The sequence below is a fragment of the Benincasa hispida genome, chromosome 12 (assembly GCF_027475165.1).
Source record: "Benincasa hispida cultivar pf3 chromosome 12, pf3_genome.v1.1, whole genome shotgun sequence".
Taxonomy (NCBI): domain Eukaryota; kingdom Viridiplantae; phylum Streptophyta; class Magnoliopsida; order Cucurbitales; family Cucurbitaceae; genus Benincasa; species Benincasa hispida.
This window is the reverse complement of record NC_143489.1, coordinates 66,581,986-66,604,561: the sequence shown is the minus strand read 5'-3', so window position 1 is coordinate 66,604,561 and position 22,576 is coordinate 66,581,986. Positions and strand designations below refer to the sequence as shown.

The 22,576-nt window shown below is 31.8% G+C and overlaps 1 protein-coding gene across 2 annotated transcripts; it reads left to right on the top strand.

The window, feature by feature from the left end:
* The first annotated feature begins 657 nt into the window (after window positions 1-657).
* On the top strand, window positions 658-14,455 carry ALDH22A1 (aldehyde dehydrogenase 22A1). Of its 2 annotated transcripts, XR_005479127.2 has the most exons (15): window positions 732-991; window positions 1,122-1,165; window positions 2,109-2,213; window positions 5,132-5,259; window positions 5,405-5,527; window positions 6,250-6,403; window positions 7,056-7,159; window positions 7,237-7,315; window positions 8,005-8,100; window positions 8,201-8,338; window positions 9,486-9,701; window positions 10,317-10,508; window positions 11,800-11,943; window positions 12,034-12,267; window positions 14,112-14,455. XR_005479127.2 is itself a non-coding variant. In XM_090308044.1 (14 exons), exons 1-14 carry the CDS (start codon window positions 880-882, stop codon window positions 12,208-12,210), a joined length of 1,812 nt encoding a protein of 603 aa, XP_090164170.1. In that variant the 5' UTR covers window positions 658-879; the 3' UTR covers window positions 12,211-12,573. The 2 variants fall into 2 exon arrangements, 1 of the variants encoding a protein (XP_090164170.1); XM_090308044.1 differs by lacking the exon at window positions 14,112-14,455 and having other exon boundaries at window positions 658-991; window positions 12,034-12,573.
* The last annotated feature ends 8,121 nt before the right edge of the window (window positions 14,456-22,576 follow it).

The window sequence follows — 22,576 nt, the reverse complement described above, 5'->3', positions numbered from 1 at the left end:
TATATCCTAATTGGTAATCATTTGGTTTTTTTTTTTTGTTTTTTAAATTTAGGCATATTTTATCAACATTTCTTACAATTTGTATATTAAGTAGAATGATTAAATTCTTAGCCAAATTCAAAAAACAAAAATATTTTTCTAAAAGCTATTTTCTTACTTCTCAAAATTTAGCTTTTTTTTATACCATTGGTAAAAGTTAGACAATAAATAAAGAAATTTAGAAGTAGAAGTAGTATTTATAGCTCAATTTAAAGGAAAACAAAAAAATAAAATATTACCAAACGGAGTCTTAACGGTTCAATATACAATTTTATTATTAATATTCTAATTAATCTATATTAATTCAATTCTTTGGAATAAAATATTTATTGATATTTTATTAATTAATATAATAATATATTAAATAATAATAAATTCAATTTATTATTACATTAAATGTTATCTTACATTTAATTAAATGTTATTTAGTTTTGATTTTTATATATAAAATTGATAAATTAAATACATATATTTAACTAATATTAATTATCATGTATATTCAAATACTGATTATCCAAACGGCCAACAGATCCTAATATTATATTTAGACGGATTTTTAAAATTTTTAAAATAGAATTTTTTAGCCTAGAATAAATTTGCATACCAAAAATTTGGACAGGAGAGGAGGAGGAAAAAAAAAAAGAAAAAAAGAAAATCACGAGGCATAAAAGCTACGCGAGGAGTAAACTGTTAAGCCCAATTCTACGTCTGCATCAGGTTTTCCCGCGATCTCTACTCTCATTTTACTACTTGCTCCAATAAATTTGATCGACTTCGTCTCTTTGAAGAACCTCGTGGTCATCGGAGAATTTGTTCTTCATCTCCGTCGGCGGACGCGCCATGGCATTTTGGTGGACTCTGCTTGTTCTTGGAATTGCTTACGCGATCTGTAGGTTACTCTTGATGCTCATCCCTCCGAATGTGCCTTCAATCGATGTTGACGCATCTGACGGTGACAAATTCATTCCCCTCTCGTTCTATCTGTGCATTCGAACACTTTTGAATACACTCGCACACTAGTGTGCTTTCTGCCTCCGTTTAATTTTGTGTTCAATCATTTATTCCGACTAATATTCTTCCAGTTATGGACGACGGAAATCAGACGCAGGAGAATAGCTACATCTACGTAAGTAATTCCGGAGATTCTACAATTGATTTTAGCCATACTTAGTTTTATGATACATTATTGCTTCATTTCCTGCGTTAATTTTTGGAATTAGTCGGCATTCTCACACTTTGATGTAAACTGCATTATCTGGTACCGTGATATGCGAACACGAGTAATTTCTTGAAACTCGTATTCAGGATTACTATCTCAGGGTTTGATTCTTAAACTACACCGACGGCATTTTCTTACTTCGATTTAAACTGCACTGTTAAGTAAAAATAGGAGCAAGTTCTTGAAATTTCTATTCCGGAACTATCATTTGTTTATTTAAACTGTTGTTTGTTTTTGTACTAAGCTGAATTCTCTTAATTTGAGTTAAATTGCACTGTTTAGTACCGAGCTATATGAATTTGTGTACGTTCTTGAAATCTCTGTCCTGGAACCACCGTCTCATGCTTTGATTCTTTAGACTGAACTGTTTAGTTTGTATTTGATTTGAATTACGTTTGGTACCGAACTAAACAGATTCCATGATTGATTTAGCTATAATAGTTTTGATAATACATTGCTTCATTTCTAGCATTAAGTTTTTTGTATTAAGTTGACACTCTCTTACTTTGATATAATCTATACACTGTTTAGTAATGATATGAGGATGAGTAAACTATTGAAATTTCCATTCGGGAACTATCTCAGGCTTTGATTCTATTATGGAACTATGCCCTTTGAGAGGATGTTCTTGGACCTGGTTAAAGAAAATTACTACTTACTAATACGTAAATTAGAGATCCTCTTAAGTTCTATTCTGAAAATTTTAGTGACTCAGGCTAACACATTTATTGGCTAATACAAACCATTCGTTCTCCCATATCAAAGCTTGCAGAAGGCAAAGACTTTTGTTTCAAATTGTCTTGGGCAAAACTATTTAATTTCATAATTTTGGTTGGTGATTACTGAACAGATTCCACCTAGGGTAAAGACACAACAGCAAGACAAGAAAGTCCAGTGTTACGAGCCTGCAACTATGAAATATCTGGGCTATTTTCCTGCATTGTCGCGAGACGAGGTTAGTACTCATTGCTGGCTGGGCAATAGCTAATTGGTGAACTAGTTAAAATTATCATTCTTGTTATTGTTTCTGTTAAATTTGGATGGAGGGGAGATTTTTCATCTCATTCCATGCTGTAGTGTCGTATCTTTCATGTCAATCCTCCCCTATGATTTTTCACACTATGTCCCAGATTATCCTCTTAATCCGAGAAGAGATGGGAAGGCAGCAATTGCCAACCCTCTTATGACAATTACTGTCTAATATACTCATGAAAATCTGTATCCTTAGCACCTGCTAAGCCTGATTAGTAGTTTATACTTCTCTAGGACTTACCATATGGTCTCAATAACAACTTAAAACATATAATTTACCATTAACCGGTAATATCAACATCAATATACATAACAGATTCAGAAACCACACTTATATACAACACAAACTCTACTCTGTTTTCCCCTTGACATGGACATACAACCAATAACAGAACATTATGAGCCACCTAAACTGCAATCTTCCTACGGGTTTGAGAAGTGACTGCCTGGTAGAACTGAACTGCCAAGTTTCGGCACGTCGACTATTACCTGGGGAGGAAAACATCTTTAAAGTGTAAGTTGGAAATCCCAGTGATTGACTATCTTAAGTAAAACATACTTTAAATCATAGTTAACATAAGCATGCTTATCAAAGAAATATTTATTAAATCATAATAAGGGGTTTTAAAATGGAACTGAAATCATAAGGGTACATCATGTCAAAACCCTGAGATAATTTATTAGCATATTTCTAAAACTCCACTACTTCACTGCCTAAACATGTAGGAGAGCCATTTTGCTCAATCCCTATTAACCTTAATCGAGAGAGAGCCCTTTTACTCGATCTCATCAACATTGATAACATAGTCATACATGCATGTAGAGCTGGGTTGGATCCTGACCACCTTACCATACCTTCGGTGTCAAGGATCCATAACATCATTGTAATCTGGGTACCTTACCATACCTTCGGTACCAACATTGAAGTAGGGTTTGTATGAGGCATAGACATTTAAACATTTAAGAATATATACAAAATATGCATATTTGAAATAATACCTCATGGTTTCATATCAAGGCATAGTGCCTTGTAAAACATGGAATACTTGATTAATTCCATCATGTAATAAAACATGGCATAGGCTTAATGGAAAACACATGCTAAGCTCTTAAATAACTTCATCATTTAAAAACATGGATCATGTGATTAACATTCATTTCAAGGCATTCTTGGAGAAAATTATGATATAATAACTTCATATGAAATGTCTATGCGTTGGGAATCATTCATAAAACTTGTGTTAGAAAACATTTATTAAAACTTGTTACTCACTGTCTTAGGCTACTTATCCAAGGGATTGTACGTCTCTCCTATTTGCATTTGCCCTGAAAAGGAAATGTCCTTTGGTCATATTCTTAGCTCCCTTTTGAGCTTAACGCATAGCTTAACTTCATCATATACTAGTAGCTATCGCATTATAGTTAAGTTCGACACATCAAAACCATCCTTAACGCATCGACTATCCTTAGCCATCTTACCTTATAACTTGGCTGATAATTGGGAATCCTTTCTCAAGGTGCTTGGTAAGCGTTGAAACACTTTTCAGTCCATGCGACGTACGTCCACTATACGATGTACTCAAATTGCCTTCGTTGTGGTTTGGCTATGTTGTATGCGTTAACGCATAACATCACTGAGTCAGCTGTTTGTTTGTTCTTCATATACAGCTGCTTGCTTATTCATCCACAACATCATTCCAAATTTAAACTTCCAGATTTCTAACTTTAATTCCAACATTCGTTTAACTAAACTCCTTTTGAAGGCTCATAAACATCTTAACTTTTGCTTACCTTAGCATTTGAGCATCATTTCCTCCAGAATCGATCAGAAATCTCTCAAATTCTCCTTTAGTTGGGCGAGAGTTCTTGAACTTTCAAAGTCTTCAAATGGCAACAACACTCCTTCACTTAGGCGTTAGAAAAATTTTGGTAAAACAATCTCCTTCTTGATTAAGCCTATTTATACTCGGGCTTGCATGAGGAGTTTACTTAATTAATTGCCACCTGGCTTACTTATCCCTTCATGGACGTTAACAAGACTGCCACTTGGTTTACTCACTCGTTAATTAAGCTGAATTTCTCATCTTAAACTCCATCGCATGGCCTTGCGGCCACTCAAGCCTTCTCCCTACAACGCATAACTTTCTACCGCATCACTTGCCAGCTTAACCGTCATCAATAGTATACAAAGTTGGTCGCATAAATCCGTCATACCACTTGTTGTACTTAGCCACAATGCCTCCTCCTTGATCCTCTGGTCGCATCATTCAACCAAGCTGGTCGCATGGCACCTACTAGTTCCAACGCATGGAACCCTCTCCTCTCTCTAGGTGTTAACTTGTTCATACTTCACCTGAGAACCCAATGCTCCATACTTAACATATTTTCTTGCCCTTTTTCGGCTTACCGTTGTTATTCTCCACCCTCTACGCATCGACCAGGTTACAACCTGAACACATATAGTCATAACACTTAGAAAATTTTCCTTCTCTTGCATTTCAGACGCGCAATTCACAATACTTAACTTACTTATTTCATTAATATTAATTCACATCCTAACTCATCATTAAGAGATCTTAAACATGATTAACTAGTAAAACAAGTTCAAGGGTTTACAATTTTTCTCTCAATCTTTTGATATTTGATGGAAGGGAAAGGACTCACAATTCTCTACTTCAAAAGAACACTACTTTAAGTTTCCCTCTTTCATTCATCCAGTTGTCATCTCTACATAATATTTCTCATATTGATGGCATTAGTTATTAGTATTGCTAAATGAGAGGGAGAGAGAAAGAAACTGAAGTTGTTGATTAAGCATATTATGTTAAATTCTATGCTCAGGTCAAGGAGCGTGTCGCTTCAGCCAGGAAAGCGCAGAAAGAATGGGCCAAAAGTAGCTTCAAGCAAAGGCGTTTGCTTTTACGGATACTTTTGAAGTATATTATTGAACATCAAGAACTCATTTGCGAGTAAGATCCAATTATTTTAATATACTATAGACTTTTGTTATTTCTATATTCTCCAAAAGTAAAAAAAAAAAAAAAAAAAAAAAGGAGACAAAAGCAGCCATATGGATATTTTCTGTCATTCTAATTATTTATCATGTGGGGACAGGATCTCCTCCCGTGAAACTGGAAAAACAATAGTGGATGCTAATATGGGAGAAGTAATGGCGACATGTGAAAAGATTACTTGGCTTCTTTCAGAGGGTGAGAAATGGCTGAAGCCTGAGAGCCGGTATCTCTCTTTTCTCCTCTTTTCCCCTCTTGAAAATATGTTGTTGCAGCCAATAACATCCCTTACTCTTGTTGAAGACAGGGTGAATTACAATTTCTATATGTTTCCTTCAGCAGTTAATTAGTTCTCTTTCCTGTGACCAGCATAGTGGCTCATCCAGTCATTGCTATGCATTTTTCTTTTTTTTAACCTTAGAAAAGACTTCGATAAGGAACATCAAAGAGAAGGCTTAATCTTGATGTTCTTGAAGCAATCCTACCAAGAGGAAAAATTATCTTAAAAAACTCTGATTTCTTTTTATCCAAATCGAAAGAATGGCTTTTAAAGCATTAATCCATATTAATTTGGCCTTGATAGAGAAGTTGCTAAACATTTGAGTAAACATCATTGCTAGAAAGTTGAAAACGAAGCTCATATTAAAGATAGAGAAGAAAGAGGACCTACAAAACCTTGAGAGAGGGCACCAAAAAAAAAAAGATGAAAGTGGATTTCAGAAGCTGCCATACAATTCTCTGTTGCTCTTATTTACTAGTAACCGAGCATCTTCGAGGCATTCCGGCTGGACTGCAACTTGTCACTGTGAAAATGATATTGTCCCCATGTCCCTAGTTATGTTGGATGTGGATTATATTTTGATTAAGAAAGACTGAAAGAGAGCACTTAAAATTCTGGACGATTGAATTCGTCATGCATTCGTTCTCTTAACTTTTTTCAATTTGCAGATCATGTGGAAGGGCAACACTTCACAAGAAAGCCCGAGTAGAATTTCATCCCCTTGGAGTTATTGGGGCGATAGTCCCATGGAACTATCCATTCCATAACATTTTCAATCCAGTGCTTGCAGCAGTTTTTGCAGGAAACGGCATTGTAGTTAAGGTATTAAAGTTGAAAGGTTTCTTTTAATACTTTTGAGATATAATATTTTTTTTATGCCATGCTCTGTCAGAAACTACTTACTGCAACAAATTGCATGTCCTACCATCCCGACCAATCATTGCATGTGCCCTAGCCTGTTCTTAAGATGGCATGCATCACTAGAGTACATGGATGCATGGATGCATATCCTTAAGGAATTTCAATATTGTAGAAAAATGTTCTTCATATTTCTTATTGGAACCTCTGTTAAAAAATTAATTAATTAATTAATCAATTAAAATATAAAATTAGAGGTTTCTTTATGGAAAAACAATCTTCAAATAGCTTTTGTTTGTAGTTTGTTTTGGTGTTTTTGGTCCTCTTTTCAGTTGTTTTTTAAGGCTCCTGTACTTTTGGTGTGTGCTTGTTTCTTTGGGGTGTTTTGCTTTGTATACTCTCCCTTTGGGAATTGTATCCTTGAACATCTTTCTTCCTCTTTATCTATCAGTGAAACCTTTGTTTCTTGTTTTTCTTTGGGGGAAAAAAAACAAATAACTAATAGCTTCAACTAAGGACTTTGCGAAGGTTCAGTATCATGATCCTGTTCTTTTATGAAACAAATTTGTTTTATACTGGTTTTGTTTTAATATCATGCAATTGATTGAAATTGTAGGTTTCAGAACATGCAAGTTGGTCAGGATGCTTTTATGTCAGGATTATCCAAGCTGCACTTGCTGCTGTTGGAGCTCCTGAGAGTTTGGTTGATGTGATAACAGGGTAGACATTTTAACTTTTCATTTGAACTATCTTCACTAGGCTGTTCATTTGTCCACTTTAATATGATCCTTTATCAGGTTTGCTGAAACAGGGGAAGCGCTAGTATCTTCAGTAGACAAAATGATATTCGTTGGATCTACTGGTGTGGGTAGGATGGTATGAACTATGTCTGGTCTGGAATATTTTAATTTTCTACTCCTATATTTTTTGTTCTTATCATTTATTGATGCTGCTGTTTTGTCTTCCAAATTTATAATTATAGCACCCATCCATGCTCTGAAGCCGTGTGCCATACATAATAGGGAATGAATTTGGAGGTTAGGCAGAAAAAATATCCATTGGATTAAAAGTTGTGGGGATGAGAGCTAAATTTTCTATTATTGTGTTGTTACATTTATTTTGCAATCAGGCTCAAAATGAAGAAGATTGCCGATATTGTTCACAAAGAATGAGAATTATATCTGAATTTGTTTGAATAAATAAAGAGAGAAGAAACAAGGAAATGCTGGAACTCATTATACATGTTCCACCGAAGAATGTGTGGGGGTTCTGTAGGGATTCTTTCTCCATTCTATTTCTATTTTATAAACAATGGAAAGAAGGTTAGTAGGAAATGACGTCCATTCTGTATGAGTATTGTAGACTGATTAATTTGCTTTATTTCTAGCAAATAAAGTAATACTCATTCTGCTTGGAAGTTCATTTTTTGTTTCCCCTTGAATGCTAGTTATTACAGCCGGGGCTTTTATTTATATTCTTTTTACAATAAAAGAGATGGAAAAAGTGACTTTGTTTCTAGCACCCACCTCTGGGCTGTGTTACAGATTTGGCATGACTCTTTGCAGATAATGAAAACTGCTGCTGAGACACTTATTCCAGTTACTCTTGAGTTGGGTGGAAAGGATGCATTTATCGTTTGTGAGGATGTAGATCTGGATCATGTATGAATACTCTACAATTTTACTACATACAAGTAGCTCTACTAGTTTAATATGCTTTCATGTCATAGAGAACTGATGGGAGTTTCTTTACTTAATATAGGTTGTAAACGTTGCTCTCAGGGCTTCCATTACATCAAGTGGACATAATTGTACCGGAGCTGAGAGATTTTATGTCCACAAGAACATTTATTCTTCGTTTGTGGATAGAATATCAGAACGTGTAAAGGCTATTACAGTTGTAAGTATGAATTAGTATTATATATATATATGTATCAAAATTCTGTCCATCCTTCTGCTGGGGTATAGGGTTTATGTGGTTTTTCAGTTTCAAATTTCTACTTTACATTCTGCACATACGGGTCATTTGGAAGGTATGTGGTGTTTTGCAAAATGTAAATTAGGAGTGGCAGCTGAAACTGAATTTATAATGTAAGGTTTCCACAGGGATAAAAATTTTCAAGGTTCTTAGTAGTTCTTTTTGCTTCATAGGGTGTGGGAAGCGTTTTTTGTTCTCACCACTCTCTGATATATTCAGTGGAAAGTTCTCAATTCAATGTTAAGAAAACATCCATAGAAAAATAGGATTTCACTACTCATGTAAATAATAAAAACTGTAATTAAAAAAAAGAAGGTTTACGTGAAAGATTACTCTTTGAAGCCAGTAAGAAGATTTACAAGGGATCTGCTAGAATTGTTGTACCATATTCTTCTATCAACAATTAGAGATGGGTTTAAGTCTTGAATAAGAGCAGTTTGAGATGAAGGCCCAATGAGCTCGAAGATCATTCATATTGAGATGAGAATTAAAGTATATTGGTTTTTAGAAACTAAGCCAAATGGCTTCTGGAATTGGGTTTTGGAACCATCTTTCCATATGAATTTTACACAAGGAATGTAGGAATTAAAACCTTGAGGGATAGATTTCCTAGGACAAAAATGGGAGGTCATTAACTTAAGAGTCTCAACCAATTTTAGAAAGAACCTATTCACTTCTAGCAGAAGCTGAAAAAGAAAAATCACTGGAAAATCTCAACAGCAGAATTTCCATGAGCCCTTTACTTTGACGTTAATAATTTTTAAATGCAACATGGGCACGTAATTCTCATAAATTGGTTAAAATTTGGCTCCTTTGACTCTGCCAGTAAGTTTGTTGTTTACACTTCTAGTCTTTCAGCAAAATATATTTGTGGTTGAATAATCATGCATCATCTATTTTGGTTGTATGCCATTGTTGTTGCCAACTTGCCATATCCATATTGTATCTATTCCAAGTGAGGAGGTTTCGACTAAGTCTTGATTGCCTGTGGAACAAACAATCTCGATCAAAGTTTGAATCTTATTTTGTAACTGAAAGATGAGACTTTCTTCTCAAAAATGTATTTCAGGGTCCACCGTTAGCTGGGAAATATGATATGGGTGCCATCTGTACGCAAGAGCAGTCTGAAAAACTTCAAAGCCTTGTAAATGATGCCTTAGACAGAGGGGCAAAAATTGTTGCTCGTGGAACTTTCGGACATTTACCTGAAGGTGCCGTTGATCAATATTTCCCACCTACTGTTATTGTTGATGTCAACCATACAATGACGTTAATGCAAGAGGAGGTACCAATACTTGACATGCTCTTTTTGTGCAATAGAATTTTTGGTAGTTCCTATCCCTTTTAGTCGGCCTATATTATATTTTGTTGGAATAATTCTCCAAATAGCTCTTGAAACCCTACTTAATACTCACTCTGACAACGTGATGGTGCTGTTTGTAAATGACTATTGAGTCTTTAGAATTAAAAACAAAGAACAGCTATTATAAACATATATATAGAACAACTAAGACCCCTTTTGATAATAATTTGGTTTTTGGTTTTTAATTTTTTCGAATCAAGCTTATAAAGCTTATAAACATTACTTCCTCTTATTTGACTAAAAATTTAAATCTTTCTCTAAGAAAGATGAAAACCATCGGAATTTTAGAAAACAAGAGACAAATAAAGTTGTTATTAAATAGGGTCTAAATTTTTTTTCCCTAGACAATTAAATTTAAATTTTATGAAATTGGTCTCTAGAAAAATGTGTATAACTGGAGTGGCCATCTTATCTTTTATATTAAATTTGCAGCGCAATTGATCCCTAGGAAAATATCTTCTGGCTCCCAATTGACCTAAAACTCATTGCTTAACTTTCAAAGTTAAGCAAATGTGCTAACTTAGTGATGGCATACAGGCATTTGGACCAATCTTGCCTATAATGAAATTCAGCACAGATGATGAGGCCGTGAAGCTTGCAAATGATTCAAGATTTGGGCTTGGCTGTGCTGTTTTTTCTGGCAGTCAGCGGCGTGCCAAGAATATTGCTTCGCAGATACATTCTGGAAGTGTTGCAATTAATGACTTTGCCACAAATTATTTGTGTCAGGTAGTATTCATTCTGAAGCATTGCGATGATTTAGTTATGTTTACTAGTTCCTGTTTGCACGGTTGATACTGACTCAGGGTCACTTGTTAGACATTCATTGTGCATTTGTTGGTTTTACCTACGTGAATTATAGATCATTAGTATATTTTAGTTATTATTTAGTTCAGTTGTTCATTTAGATTAATTACTGTTTAGTTAGTATTTTAGAATCATTTAGTTTATTGTCTCATTTCTTTGTAAGGCTATAAATAATCACGTTAGATGGTAATAGGAAGCTTTTACTTTTTGGAATATCATTTTAAATATAGAACATTATTCTTAGAGAAAGTTCTAACTTAGGGATGAATTTTCCTGATTTGACCTAATGCTTTCACCTGTTGCATCACTAATTGTTATAGAAAGAAATCATTTCAGGTGTGTGCTACATAACATTTAAGGGACACATTTTTTGAGGTATTGTCTTTATAGTCTAGTTACCCATGTATCAGGAAGAATTTGTTAGTGTTATAGGGCAGTTACACGTATTGAATTGTATAGTGCATCCTTGGCTAGAAAAACTGAAAAGCTGATTCAAGTTAGTCTTATCTCAATGTTTGAATATTCAACCTTCGTTGCATTTTTTATTTTTGGATAAATTGCAAAAATTACCTCTGAAGTAGGGGCGAGTGGTCGGAATCGGTTTTCTGACCAAACTGCCACCGAACCGACTATGGTTAGTTTACTAAATTTTCAAACCAACCTCAACCGGCGATGAGTAAAAGTCGGTCGGTTTTATTTTTTATTTATTTATTTTTTGAAATTTTTCGATTTGGAATTTTTCCAAAACGCCGCTGACCGACTCCTCATTCTCCGACCGAACCGTCGGCTCACTTTCTCGGACTAGCATACTCACTCCTACCCTAAAGTATGATAGTAGTTGCAATTACACAACCTTCAACTTTCAATTGTAAAACTTAAGCCCTCAAACTTCTATATGCAATAAATTTGAACCTTAAAACTTACAATAGTTGTAGAAATTGGAGTCTCATAAATGATAAAAATTGAACCTTCAAATTTATACAACTATTATAAATTTTACAATTATGTAAGTCTAAGGGTCCAATTTTTATACTTGTAGAAGTTTGAGGGTCCAATTTTTACAATTCAAAGTTGGGTATGTAATTGCAATAACCACCATATTTTAGGGGTAGTTTTTGCAATTTGCCCTAAACTCATCAATAGCTTATCACCTCAATATCTTTACTATTTATGGTTTGTGCCACATTTATACTAAGGTCTCTTTGATTTTCAGTCCTTGCCATTTGGTGGTGTAAAAGAGAGTGGATTTGGTCGATTTGCGGGCGTTGAAGGATTACGAGCTTGTTGTCTCGTTAAAGCAGTAGTTGAGGATAGATGGTGGCCATTCATTCAGACTAAGCATCCTAAGCCTCTTACGGTGAGACATTAGAAAAACTTTGACAAGTACTTATTTTTGCTTTTATTTTGTACGTATATATTGAAACGGTTCGTATTCTTTTTCGATTAGTATCCTGTTGCAGACAACGCCTTTGAGTTTCAGATGTCACTCGTGGAAGCAACCTACGGCCTGAACATATGGGATCGATTAAGAGCATTGGTCAATGTTCTGAAGATGCTGTCCGAGCAGAACACTGCGGCTAAAGACAACTCTACCATTGATGATGGAAGTAAGAGAGCTGATTGAAGGGCAATTGGATTTGCAATAGAAGATGTATTATTCACCTAGAAGGTGTTCTTGGAGGTACTTTAGAATTTTCCTGTTTTTCTTTTTGTGTTTTAGTAATTTCTTTTTTTCATTATAACCATAACAACCCTATGATTTCTGATGTTTGAATATGTAGTTTTGAAAGTGCTTCTTAATTGAGCACATGAGACAAATGCACTATTCAAATGCTTGCTAACAAGCGTTTTAAAGTGCATTTTGATTTTTTTTACTTTCTAAGAGCACTTTTATGTCGCTTCTAAATGATTGAAAGTGGGAAGTATTTGGCCAACGCCAAAAACTCTTCCAATTAGAGCTTCTAAATAAATAAGTCCGATTAAATAATTCTCTAAACTTTCATATTTTTTACCTGATTAGTTTAATGAGTTATTAGTTTGCACAAAAAACCTGATCAAATTTACTTTTTCAACCTTCTTACCATTCCAATTTTTAAAAAAATATATAATAACATTAATAGCAAAAGACTCAGGTAAGAGAAGTTTCTCGAATTTTCTAAAATGATCTTTTTAAAACCTACACAACAAAGATTCTTTGAAAATTCAAAACTATTTTCATAAATGAAAATAAGTATCGACAAGAAGCTTTAGAGAAGAAAATAAGATATATTTGATATCTACAACATCACATATTTAATATACATTTGAATTTTTTTTAAAAATAAAATCAAAGTATGTTTGATAAGTGCATGGACAATTTATATAGTATATCGTCTTATATATCGAACCATATTTGATATATATGATGTATATTTATATTTTCCATTATACATTTAAAAATATCAAAAAAAAAAAAATTAAATCATGGTTTTTACAAGGCACTTTTACATTTTTCAATATATTATCAGAATATCCGACATATATTTGAGATTTCTTTGAAGAGGTGATCAATTTTCAATTATGAATATGAAATAAAATGAAGAAAATGAAGAAAATTAATTTAAAATATTATGTACTAAATGAATATCAATCAAAATTAATGAATAACAAACAAAGTGAAACTTAATAACTGTGGCTAATAAAGAAAGAATTAAACATTTCAAAAATTATTAAATAATGGTGAATATGTAAATTAGTCCAAAATTAAAACTAAAAGCTTTTAACAGAGTAATTTAAAATACGAGACATTCCAAAATATATGGTGTATAAAAAAGGATTTTACAAAAAAAAAATTCCGTGTAAAATCCTTTTTTATGTTTACACTTACAGGTGTTAATAGTGATTGTGGGAAAATTTTAATGTTTTTCTTTTTTGGTAAAATTGATGGTCTATTAATTTAAACAAAATCACTCTAACAATTAAGTTGATTAGTAAAATTTCAAATTTGTGATGAAATAAGAACAAATGAACAAAATAACCATGAAAGCAAGACAAGAAAGAAAAGTAGGAAAAGAAGTAGAGAGCTAATATTGAACTCAATTATGGTGTCCTCTACAAAGGCATCTTACAACCCTATTTATAGAGTATGGTGGACTTTATGTAATAAGGTAAAGTTAATGGGAGAAGTTATGGGATTGGGTAACCTATGAAGGTAATGGATTTGTTGTAACATAAGTTATGAATATCTATAATATTACATTTATAATACTCTCCCTTAGATATCTATAGTATGTAAAATAAATGTCACGTTAAAATCTTACTAGGAAAAACCCAATGGGATAAAAACCTAGTAAAGAAAAAAGAATACATCATTCATATACTTTAATAACTACATTAAAAACTTTTGCTAGAAAAACTCAATGGGACAAAACCATAGTCAAGGGAAAAGGAGTGCAACACATCTACTATCCCTCATGAAAACATCACTTGATACTCTTAGTTGTTACATACAAATGTTGCGTGTTAACTTCTTAAATGTTGTTGCAGGTAAGACCTTCGTCAATAAGTCTCCCAATTCGTCTTTGGAAGAATAAGTCTCCCAATTCGTCTTTGGAAGAATAAGTCTCCCAAGTCATCTTTTGAAGAATAAATCTCCCAAGTCGTCTTTTGAAGAAATTTACTGAATAGTGATATCGATACTTTATGCTTTATCATCTTCATAAATGAACACTATTGGCTAGCCTCGTAAATCATCAAGATTTTAACATGATTTAAAGTAGTTGTTATGATCTGCTTCATAAGCTACTATGATATAAAAAATCTTCTCTATGTACTAAGTAACCTGTTTAAGATCTAGTTCTAATGGATTGGATACGTAACTTGCATCTTCACAATCAATTCCATTACGATTAGATTTATAAGAATAAAATAAATCTATATAAACTAATTCTCAAATAAAAACATAACATATGTTTAACTCTACTCCAGTATCTTTCTTTGGAGGAATATTATATTTATGCTATGATAGGTAGAGTATAAACTAGTAAAGATATAAGTGCACTTATTTCTCAAAATTATGGTTCTTCAAGACCTAAAGTTTTTCTCAAAATTATGGTTCTTCAAGACCTAAAGTTTTTCATTATCTTTCCGATATCAGATGATATAACTTTTTTTCACACTAAGTGAATCAACTACTATGGTAATGTAGCTGGTTCATCTAAGATTTTTTATGTATAAATTGATGTAATTTCATTTGCTTTATGCTTTATTTGCAAGCTAAAGCAATACTTACCATCCCAATTTCTTTCTTAAAGAAACTTTATTGCCTTTAAAATCTCTTCAGGAGTTTCTACTCAAATCATCTATATGTATATATACATATATATATATATATATATATATATATATAAATCTCATGTTGTGATTTCTTTATAAAATCATTTGGACAAATAAGGTTAATTTTATACCCTCATATCATCTAAGCTGATTACTTTACATTCATCCGGAATGTTTTATAAATCTCTCTCTCTCTCTCTCTCTCTCTCTCTCTCTCTATATATATATATATATATATATATATATATATATTCATCAAAATAATTCCAAGGATTATCGAATTCATCATAAGAAAGTTTTTCTATTGTGAACAAAGATATCGCTGAAGTAGCTACTTTCAAAGTAACAGAAAGAAAAGCAATGACTGGTGTTGCTGTATATCTCGTTCGTACACATCTTCTCTTTGTTTCTCAAGCCTATAGTGAGTTACAAACAAAGTTCGAAAACATGAAAAAATCATTGTTCAACTCTTTGACAACATGAAAAAAAAACACGTCTTTTATTCTCCCTTCAATCAAATATGAATACTACAGCTGGATTTTGGGCTGGAGCAATGAACCTATTCAAAGTGGCTCATTTCGTAACGGACAAGCCCATGTATGCCGCCTTACCGCTCGGCCATGCCGCCAAAACGATCCCCTGGATTCATTACCTTAACTGCAAAGAGGGGGATGCGAAACCAGTGGTTTCTTGGTCACGATCAGCTAAAGCTAAAGTTCCAATGTCCAAATATATAGAATAACTGCTGCTATTACTATCCCTAACTAAATACACACACGCACGCACGTATATATGTGTGTGTGTATATATATATACATATATATCATTCTATAATATTTGTATAATTTTGATACGTTTAATCACTCAGGGATATATTATTAAGAGATTCATATAAATGTAGAATAACTACATCCATAAGATGCATGTTAAGCTTTTCATGCACAATTAGATAAATTAAATATCTCATGGTATCGTATCTACCATAGGATAATGTGTCTCTTCATAATCAATACCAGTTCTTTGTGAGAATTATTGTGGAACTTGTCTCGCTTTATATATTGCGATCCCGTTCTATTTGTTTTTCTTACAAATACTCACTTGTATCCCACATATTTGAAATTCTCTAATGTCTAAACTACTAGTTCTCACGATTTGGAAAATAAATTTATTTCTGTTGGATTGCTTCTTTCTACACAAGTCAATCATTTTTATATTGCGACATTTTTTTTCCAATATATTTGAGTATATACTACTCATTTTCATAACTGATATTGTGAACAACATTGTATGCAAAAATGTTGTCAAGTTATTTAAGTATATGGTTCCAATTTTTTCTTGTCATGACATATAATTTATCGAGATCTCTTTAATGTCCTTTTTTACTTCAATATTCTCATGAGTACTCATATTTAGGATTCCTTTTTAGGATTCCTTCTAGGATATCCATATTCTTAATTGAGTCATTAATTAACTATTTCTTTTTCGATGATCTTTATTTTTGAAACCCATTTGTCTATCATGCTTCATGCATGTTGCAGACTCATTAGTATTGACAACTTGTTGTATTGGAATATAATTTGATTACTTTCTTGCAACTGTAAATGTTCCATAAATGAATCTAGCATTGATTTGCAATATTTTACAAATAAATTATCTTTTAAACTTCTGGCTCAAAGTGATCGTATGATGATCAAAATGAAATAATACTTATGTATTTTATTCAATTTCTTTTTCCAACTTTTCCTCAACTCTTCCCCTAATGTTGGAAAATTTGTCTAACTAATAACAATTAAATTGTGTAGAATCCACCCATCAAAGTAATTAATTGATGTAAAATCAATTTTAACATAGATTTTAATCGCTCCATCATGTTAATTGTTGTTGTGGAACAATTTAAACATTTACTGCATATCTTGCCTAATGAAATATATTTGGCTTCTGGCTATAAGTGTGGGTTGATGCCCTAAATCTCTTAAGGTCCTGTAGTTTGTAATTCTATTGTACAAACATTTTACTTATTTAATAAAATATGAGATGTTTCATTTGACATTTAATAGTATTAAACCTACAAACCAATAAATTAACATCCAAGGTTATCATTTATAGCTTAAACATATATGTAGAGACATACAGGTGGTTCATATTTAAGTGATAACTTAAATGATTAGAAGTAGATGGATAAGGCTGGATACCTTATTCTACTGACACTACGAATATGACCTGCTTTATAGATGTTACAATTTTTGTAAAGTATTACAAATGATCTGATCCTGATCATTCATGTGGAGACATATGAGTGGGGGTATTCTAAACAAAGGAGTTGGTATAAGACCGAACCACGAAATTACTAGTCTCATTATATAACACCGTTCATAATAGAGACTTATATTTCACCAGGATGACCATAGGTGATATGACTAAATCCTGAGTGAGTTGTAAACTCTTGCCTATGAAAGTAGTCTTTTGATTTGTATGGATGAGAGTGGCCAGATCGCTGACTCAATAAACCTACCATTTTGGGGATTTATCTAATTGGGAGTTGGAAATACAACTACACAAGAAGGAATTCACTCATTCTCCAATGTGAGGTAAGTAGATAAATTACTCCCTTAAGGGCTGATTCCAGAGATTGAACAATGTGGCATCACTTCTTCTTCTGGCCCGAAAGGGGTTTGGTCATAGTTGGGTTATGATTTATTGTTCACTAGAGGGATCAGTGGTACATAAAGAGTTAGACGTAACTACAGGGGTAAAACAGTACTTTTGGTCTAGCCGTACTTACAAGCAATTTGTGAAGGGTCATCGCACTGTTGATTGTTATATCCAATTGAAACAGAAATATATCTGTAGTGCGAAGAGTGCCGCTATTGGTCTTTAGTTGAGTGCTCGACAGTTATATTTGATACATTATAATATAAAGTTTATTTGAAAGGAAATAAATATTTGAATATGATTTAAATATTAATTATGTGAGTTCGATTCATATAATTGAATTTAATATAAATGAGATTTATATTAAATATCATTGTTAAGAGAATTAAAACTATAGGTTATATTATATGTGAGACAATTTTAAATCATAGGTTATATGTTATATATGATATAATATATAATATTATATATATAAAGTTAGTTTTTATATATGTATATATATTTTATATTAAAATTAATTAATTATTCATTAATTTTAATATTTTGAAATTAAGGAAGGGAAATAACTTCCCTTATTCTCTCTCTCAACCCATGTAGTGAGTGGGAGAATTAGTTGAAGTATTTTTCTTGTTCTTCACAGAGTTTACAGAATTCTCTATGTGTGTGAAGTCATGCTCTTAGAAAAAAAAACCTTCTAAGATTTTCTTCCTATTCCTCTCATTTCTCAATTTTTTTCCCCACAAAATTCCAAGAGTCTCCTTGAATTCTCATCCTAGAGTATACAGAGGAATCCAATTGGTGGTGCCTATTTTGGTTTACGTTTTTTTTATCGTGACTATTTCAGATCGAACAGGATTCACGTGAAGAAAAGGTTCTTCAAAGATAAGGGTAACCTTAATTCTCTTTTGTTTAATTGTGTTGGCATGCTGTAAATTTTGGCTTTCTACATAACTTTATTTCTGTAAATTGTGTTTTGTAAGAATAGAAAAAATTAGGACGATCCCCTTCCGCTGCGAACATTCGCCGTATCCTTCAATAAGCACATTAGTCATTGATCGAGCATACATAATAACATGATTTCATATAGATATAGAAATTTTGCTATTTGAACATAAGCTACATGACGTTCAACACTTATCCCAATCAATTATTAAATGTTTGGGATGCAAACTCACTAGCATTAAAAACAAACAAAATAATAAGTATATATATGACCATCAACTAGATGTGTCAACAAAAATCATAAACCCATGAATATATTCCAACAATAGTAAAGGTTCAATTTCAATTTTAGCTAGTGAGAGTTTGATAATCAATCTCTTGAGAATACGACACCATGAAAATTTATTAGATGGAAGAATCTTCTAGTTTTTCAATGGATGTCAGTGTATATTTTCGATAATTATTTTCACTATTGACCCAAAATGACTCCTCATGTCAAAGGAAAATATATTTGGTTCAATGAACTTAAGGTTCATTGTTGCATATATTTCAACTACACAAATATGCATGGATACAATTTAGAAGGAAAAATATAACTTTTCTATATGCACTTCCCATAGAAGACAATAATTATAGTATATAAATACCATATATTATTCTTATTATCAACTTTTTCTAGATGATATCTATTACAACGTATACCTTCCAAATTTGCTAAACTTCTCTTTAATTTACAAGAGAATAAAGTATATCAATTGTCAATTCTATTCCTATGGCAAAATATTATTATATTTTTAAAATCTTTAATCAAGTCTACAAAACTTAATATTATATTTGATTTTTCACTTCAAGCATTTGAATTTTTTAAAACATATTGTCTATTTTTAAGTATAATATGCATAGATGTACTATATGCAAAACATAAATATTATTTATTCTGATTTTCTTCATGAGATTTAAAAGAAATCCAAATATGTCATATACAAGTGGGTCAAAAACAGTAATCATCTCTTCAAGAGATTCTAAAAAACTTATAACATCCAAATAATATCATATTTAGGGGTAAAAAGATAAGTTATAATCTTTTCAAAGGATTCAAATAAATTCTCAAAGTTTGCTTCCACACATCAAAATTTTCCATTAATAAGGATTTTAATTTTTCAGAAAGACTCTTATTGTATAACAGGTACAAGATTATTCTCTTTTGCATCATAATTAGAAAATGAAATTTTTCTTCAAAATATTATATATGTGTGGTTTTAATAGAATAATTACTTCTTCCTTTATTGACATATTTTCAACCTCAATGATTAAATATTGGAACATTTACGTCAGAGAATGATATTATATTATTTGGTCAAAATTCGTTTTAGAAAACATCTGCTCATATGTTTTATTCAACCTCAAAAGAAATTTGATAAATATTCATCACAATGTTTCAAACTTTCTTTCTCAAACTACTAATGCAAGAGCATAGCATGTTTGGTATATGTTATTAGTTTATAAGCATTTATTAATTTAAAATATGTGCAATTACAAGTGTAAGACAAAAACAATGAGCATTAATTGATTTAAGCAACTTCAGATATATTAAATCAAAATTGGCTTTAGAAAGAGTAATTAGCTATTATGCATAACTTTCAAACTTTCTCACAAAGGAATTCAGTCAATTATATATATATAATCACTATATATAAAGTTCAAAAGCTCGCAAATTTATCTATATGAGAATAATTTAAATAATTAACAATCAAATAAATTTCAATTCTAGCATAGCAAACAAAAATCGACTAATTCAACTCCTAAGTTAGTTCCCAAATAGAGGTGTTTCCTTACGGTAGTTTAAATACCTCAACCTAGCAAAATTATCCTTAGACAGAGTTCCCTTAATCAATTTTTATTTCTAATTCATTAATCTTTTAACTGGGAGTTAAATTCTAAGTGAATTATTAATCTTAATAAAACAAATTCATTTTAAGAAATAATCTTTAATATCTTAAGCCTTAAATCTTTCAAATTCAGAATGAAGATAACTATGCATATTTATTCTCATATCTGACAAATAAAAGACAATATTATCATAAGATAATTTTAGCATATAAAAATTAATATTAATATGAGATAATCTTATCTTAATTTAAAAGAAACTCAATTTTATTAGGAAATATGTAATCCAATTAAGGAAACAAATATCCTAACTTAATTTTTCATATATAATAATTATATTTCAAGATATAGAAAAATATAAATTAATTAGAAAAATATCTCAAACAGATCTTTCAAATATAAGAAAATTAAGATGCATGATTTACAATCTATGACAGATTTTACATATATTACAAAAAAAAAAAAAAAAAAAAAAAAAATTGATGCATGCATGATTTATAACCTTGATTGCAGCATCTATGATATCATAAATACGATAAGGAAAAAAAAATCTACATTCTAGCAAAGGATTAAAGCTATACAAATTATACACATTGAATATTACCTCAACAAAAGTATTGATAAAATATTGATATGCACTTCATCAACACTACTACGATATCATATGCCTAACAGAGGTCCTACAAATGCCTCTTGGAGTATTTATTAAAAATCAAGTTGAATTAAAAAAGATGAAGATTAAAAATACAATGAGAACATCTACAATTATATGTATATAAACAACTGGCAAAGTAACAAATTGAATTGAGGATAGAATTTGGTGTACTTCAAAATGCATTGTGTGCATATGAGAGAAACTAGAGAGAGGTTTGCATAGTAACTCACAAGTTTTGTTTAAATCTCTTACACCCGTAGGATCATATCTCCTTTAATTTTCTAACTCAATTGCATAACAAGCAACCAAAGGTTAATTATAATCTTTAAGACTATAACTCGCAAGTACTTTAAGACACAAGTTGTACTCATGTCGAAAGATTTTAATTTCAATGCTCATATAATACTTATCAAGTCTATAATTTGATCTAATTAAACGTAAAATCTAATATCAAATATATCTCAACAATCAATTCACAAATACATAAATCACATATATTGTTTAAATAGAGTGTTCACCTTCTTTGAACTTTAGTTTTAAATACCTCAATAATATGTAAGCCCTTTATCGTACTTCATATTCCAATAAATCAATTCTAATCTCAACAAAATCTCCCAGATGGTAGAGACTCGTGTTGATAACGTGTGTGATGAAATAAGAACAATATGAATAAAATAAAAATGAAAGCAAGACAAGAGAGAAAAGTAGAAGAGAAGAAGTAGCGAGCTAATATTGAACTCAATTTTGATGTCTTCTACAAAGGCACCTTACAATAGTAGAGTTTGTGTAACAAGATAAAAGGTAACGGGGGGAGGGGATTATGGGATTGAGTAACCTATGAAAGTTATAGATTTGTTGTAATATAAGTAAGTTATGAATATCTACAATATTACACTTATAATAAAATTTAAAATTTAGACAAAATAAAAATAAATATTGTTTTCAGTATGGGTGTTCAAAAAACCTAATAACAAAAAAAAATAGACCAATCCAATATGAATAATAAGGGTTGGGTTGGGTTGGAATAGATTTTGAGTAGGGTTGGGTTTAATTTTCAAGAATTGGTCGTGTTCGCGGATTCAATGAAAAGTACTCGGTTCAACCATAATCAAATTGGTAGCACGCACACATACATACATATATAAAAAAAAATATATATATATAGGTCTCCCACTTTCTAAACTTCAATGTCGTCGGCAAACAAACCATGTTGAAGCTTCATCGTCACTGACAGCACCTCCTAAATCTGAGATTCATCGTCGCCGTCAGTTATCTTTATTTTCATTGTACGCACGTTGCCGACACCTCCTCTCTTAGACTCTCACTCTCTTCTTGCCCTTTGAATCTTTTTCATCCAATTCACATGCCTTATCAAATTGGTTGTCGTATTCTTTCCTTATCGGAGAAGTTATTGTCCCCCTTTGGATTGTTTCTCATGTTTACACAAAGAAGACATTAAATAAAAAATCTGAGACAACTTGGCAATTCCAGTCTCGTATTCGTGTATCTCTCTCAGTTATCATTGGTACGCTTGTCTTAT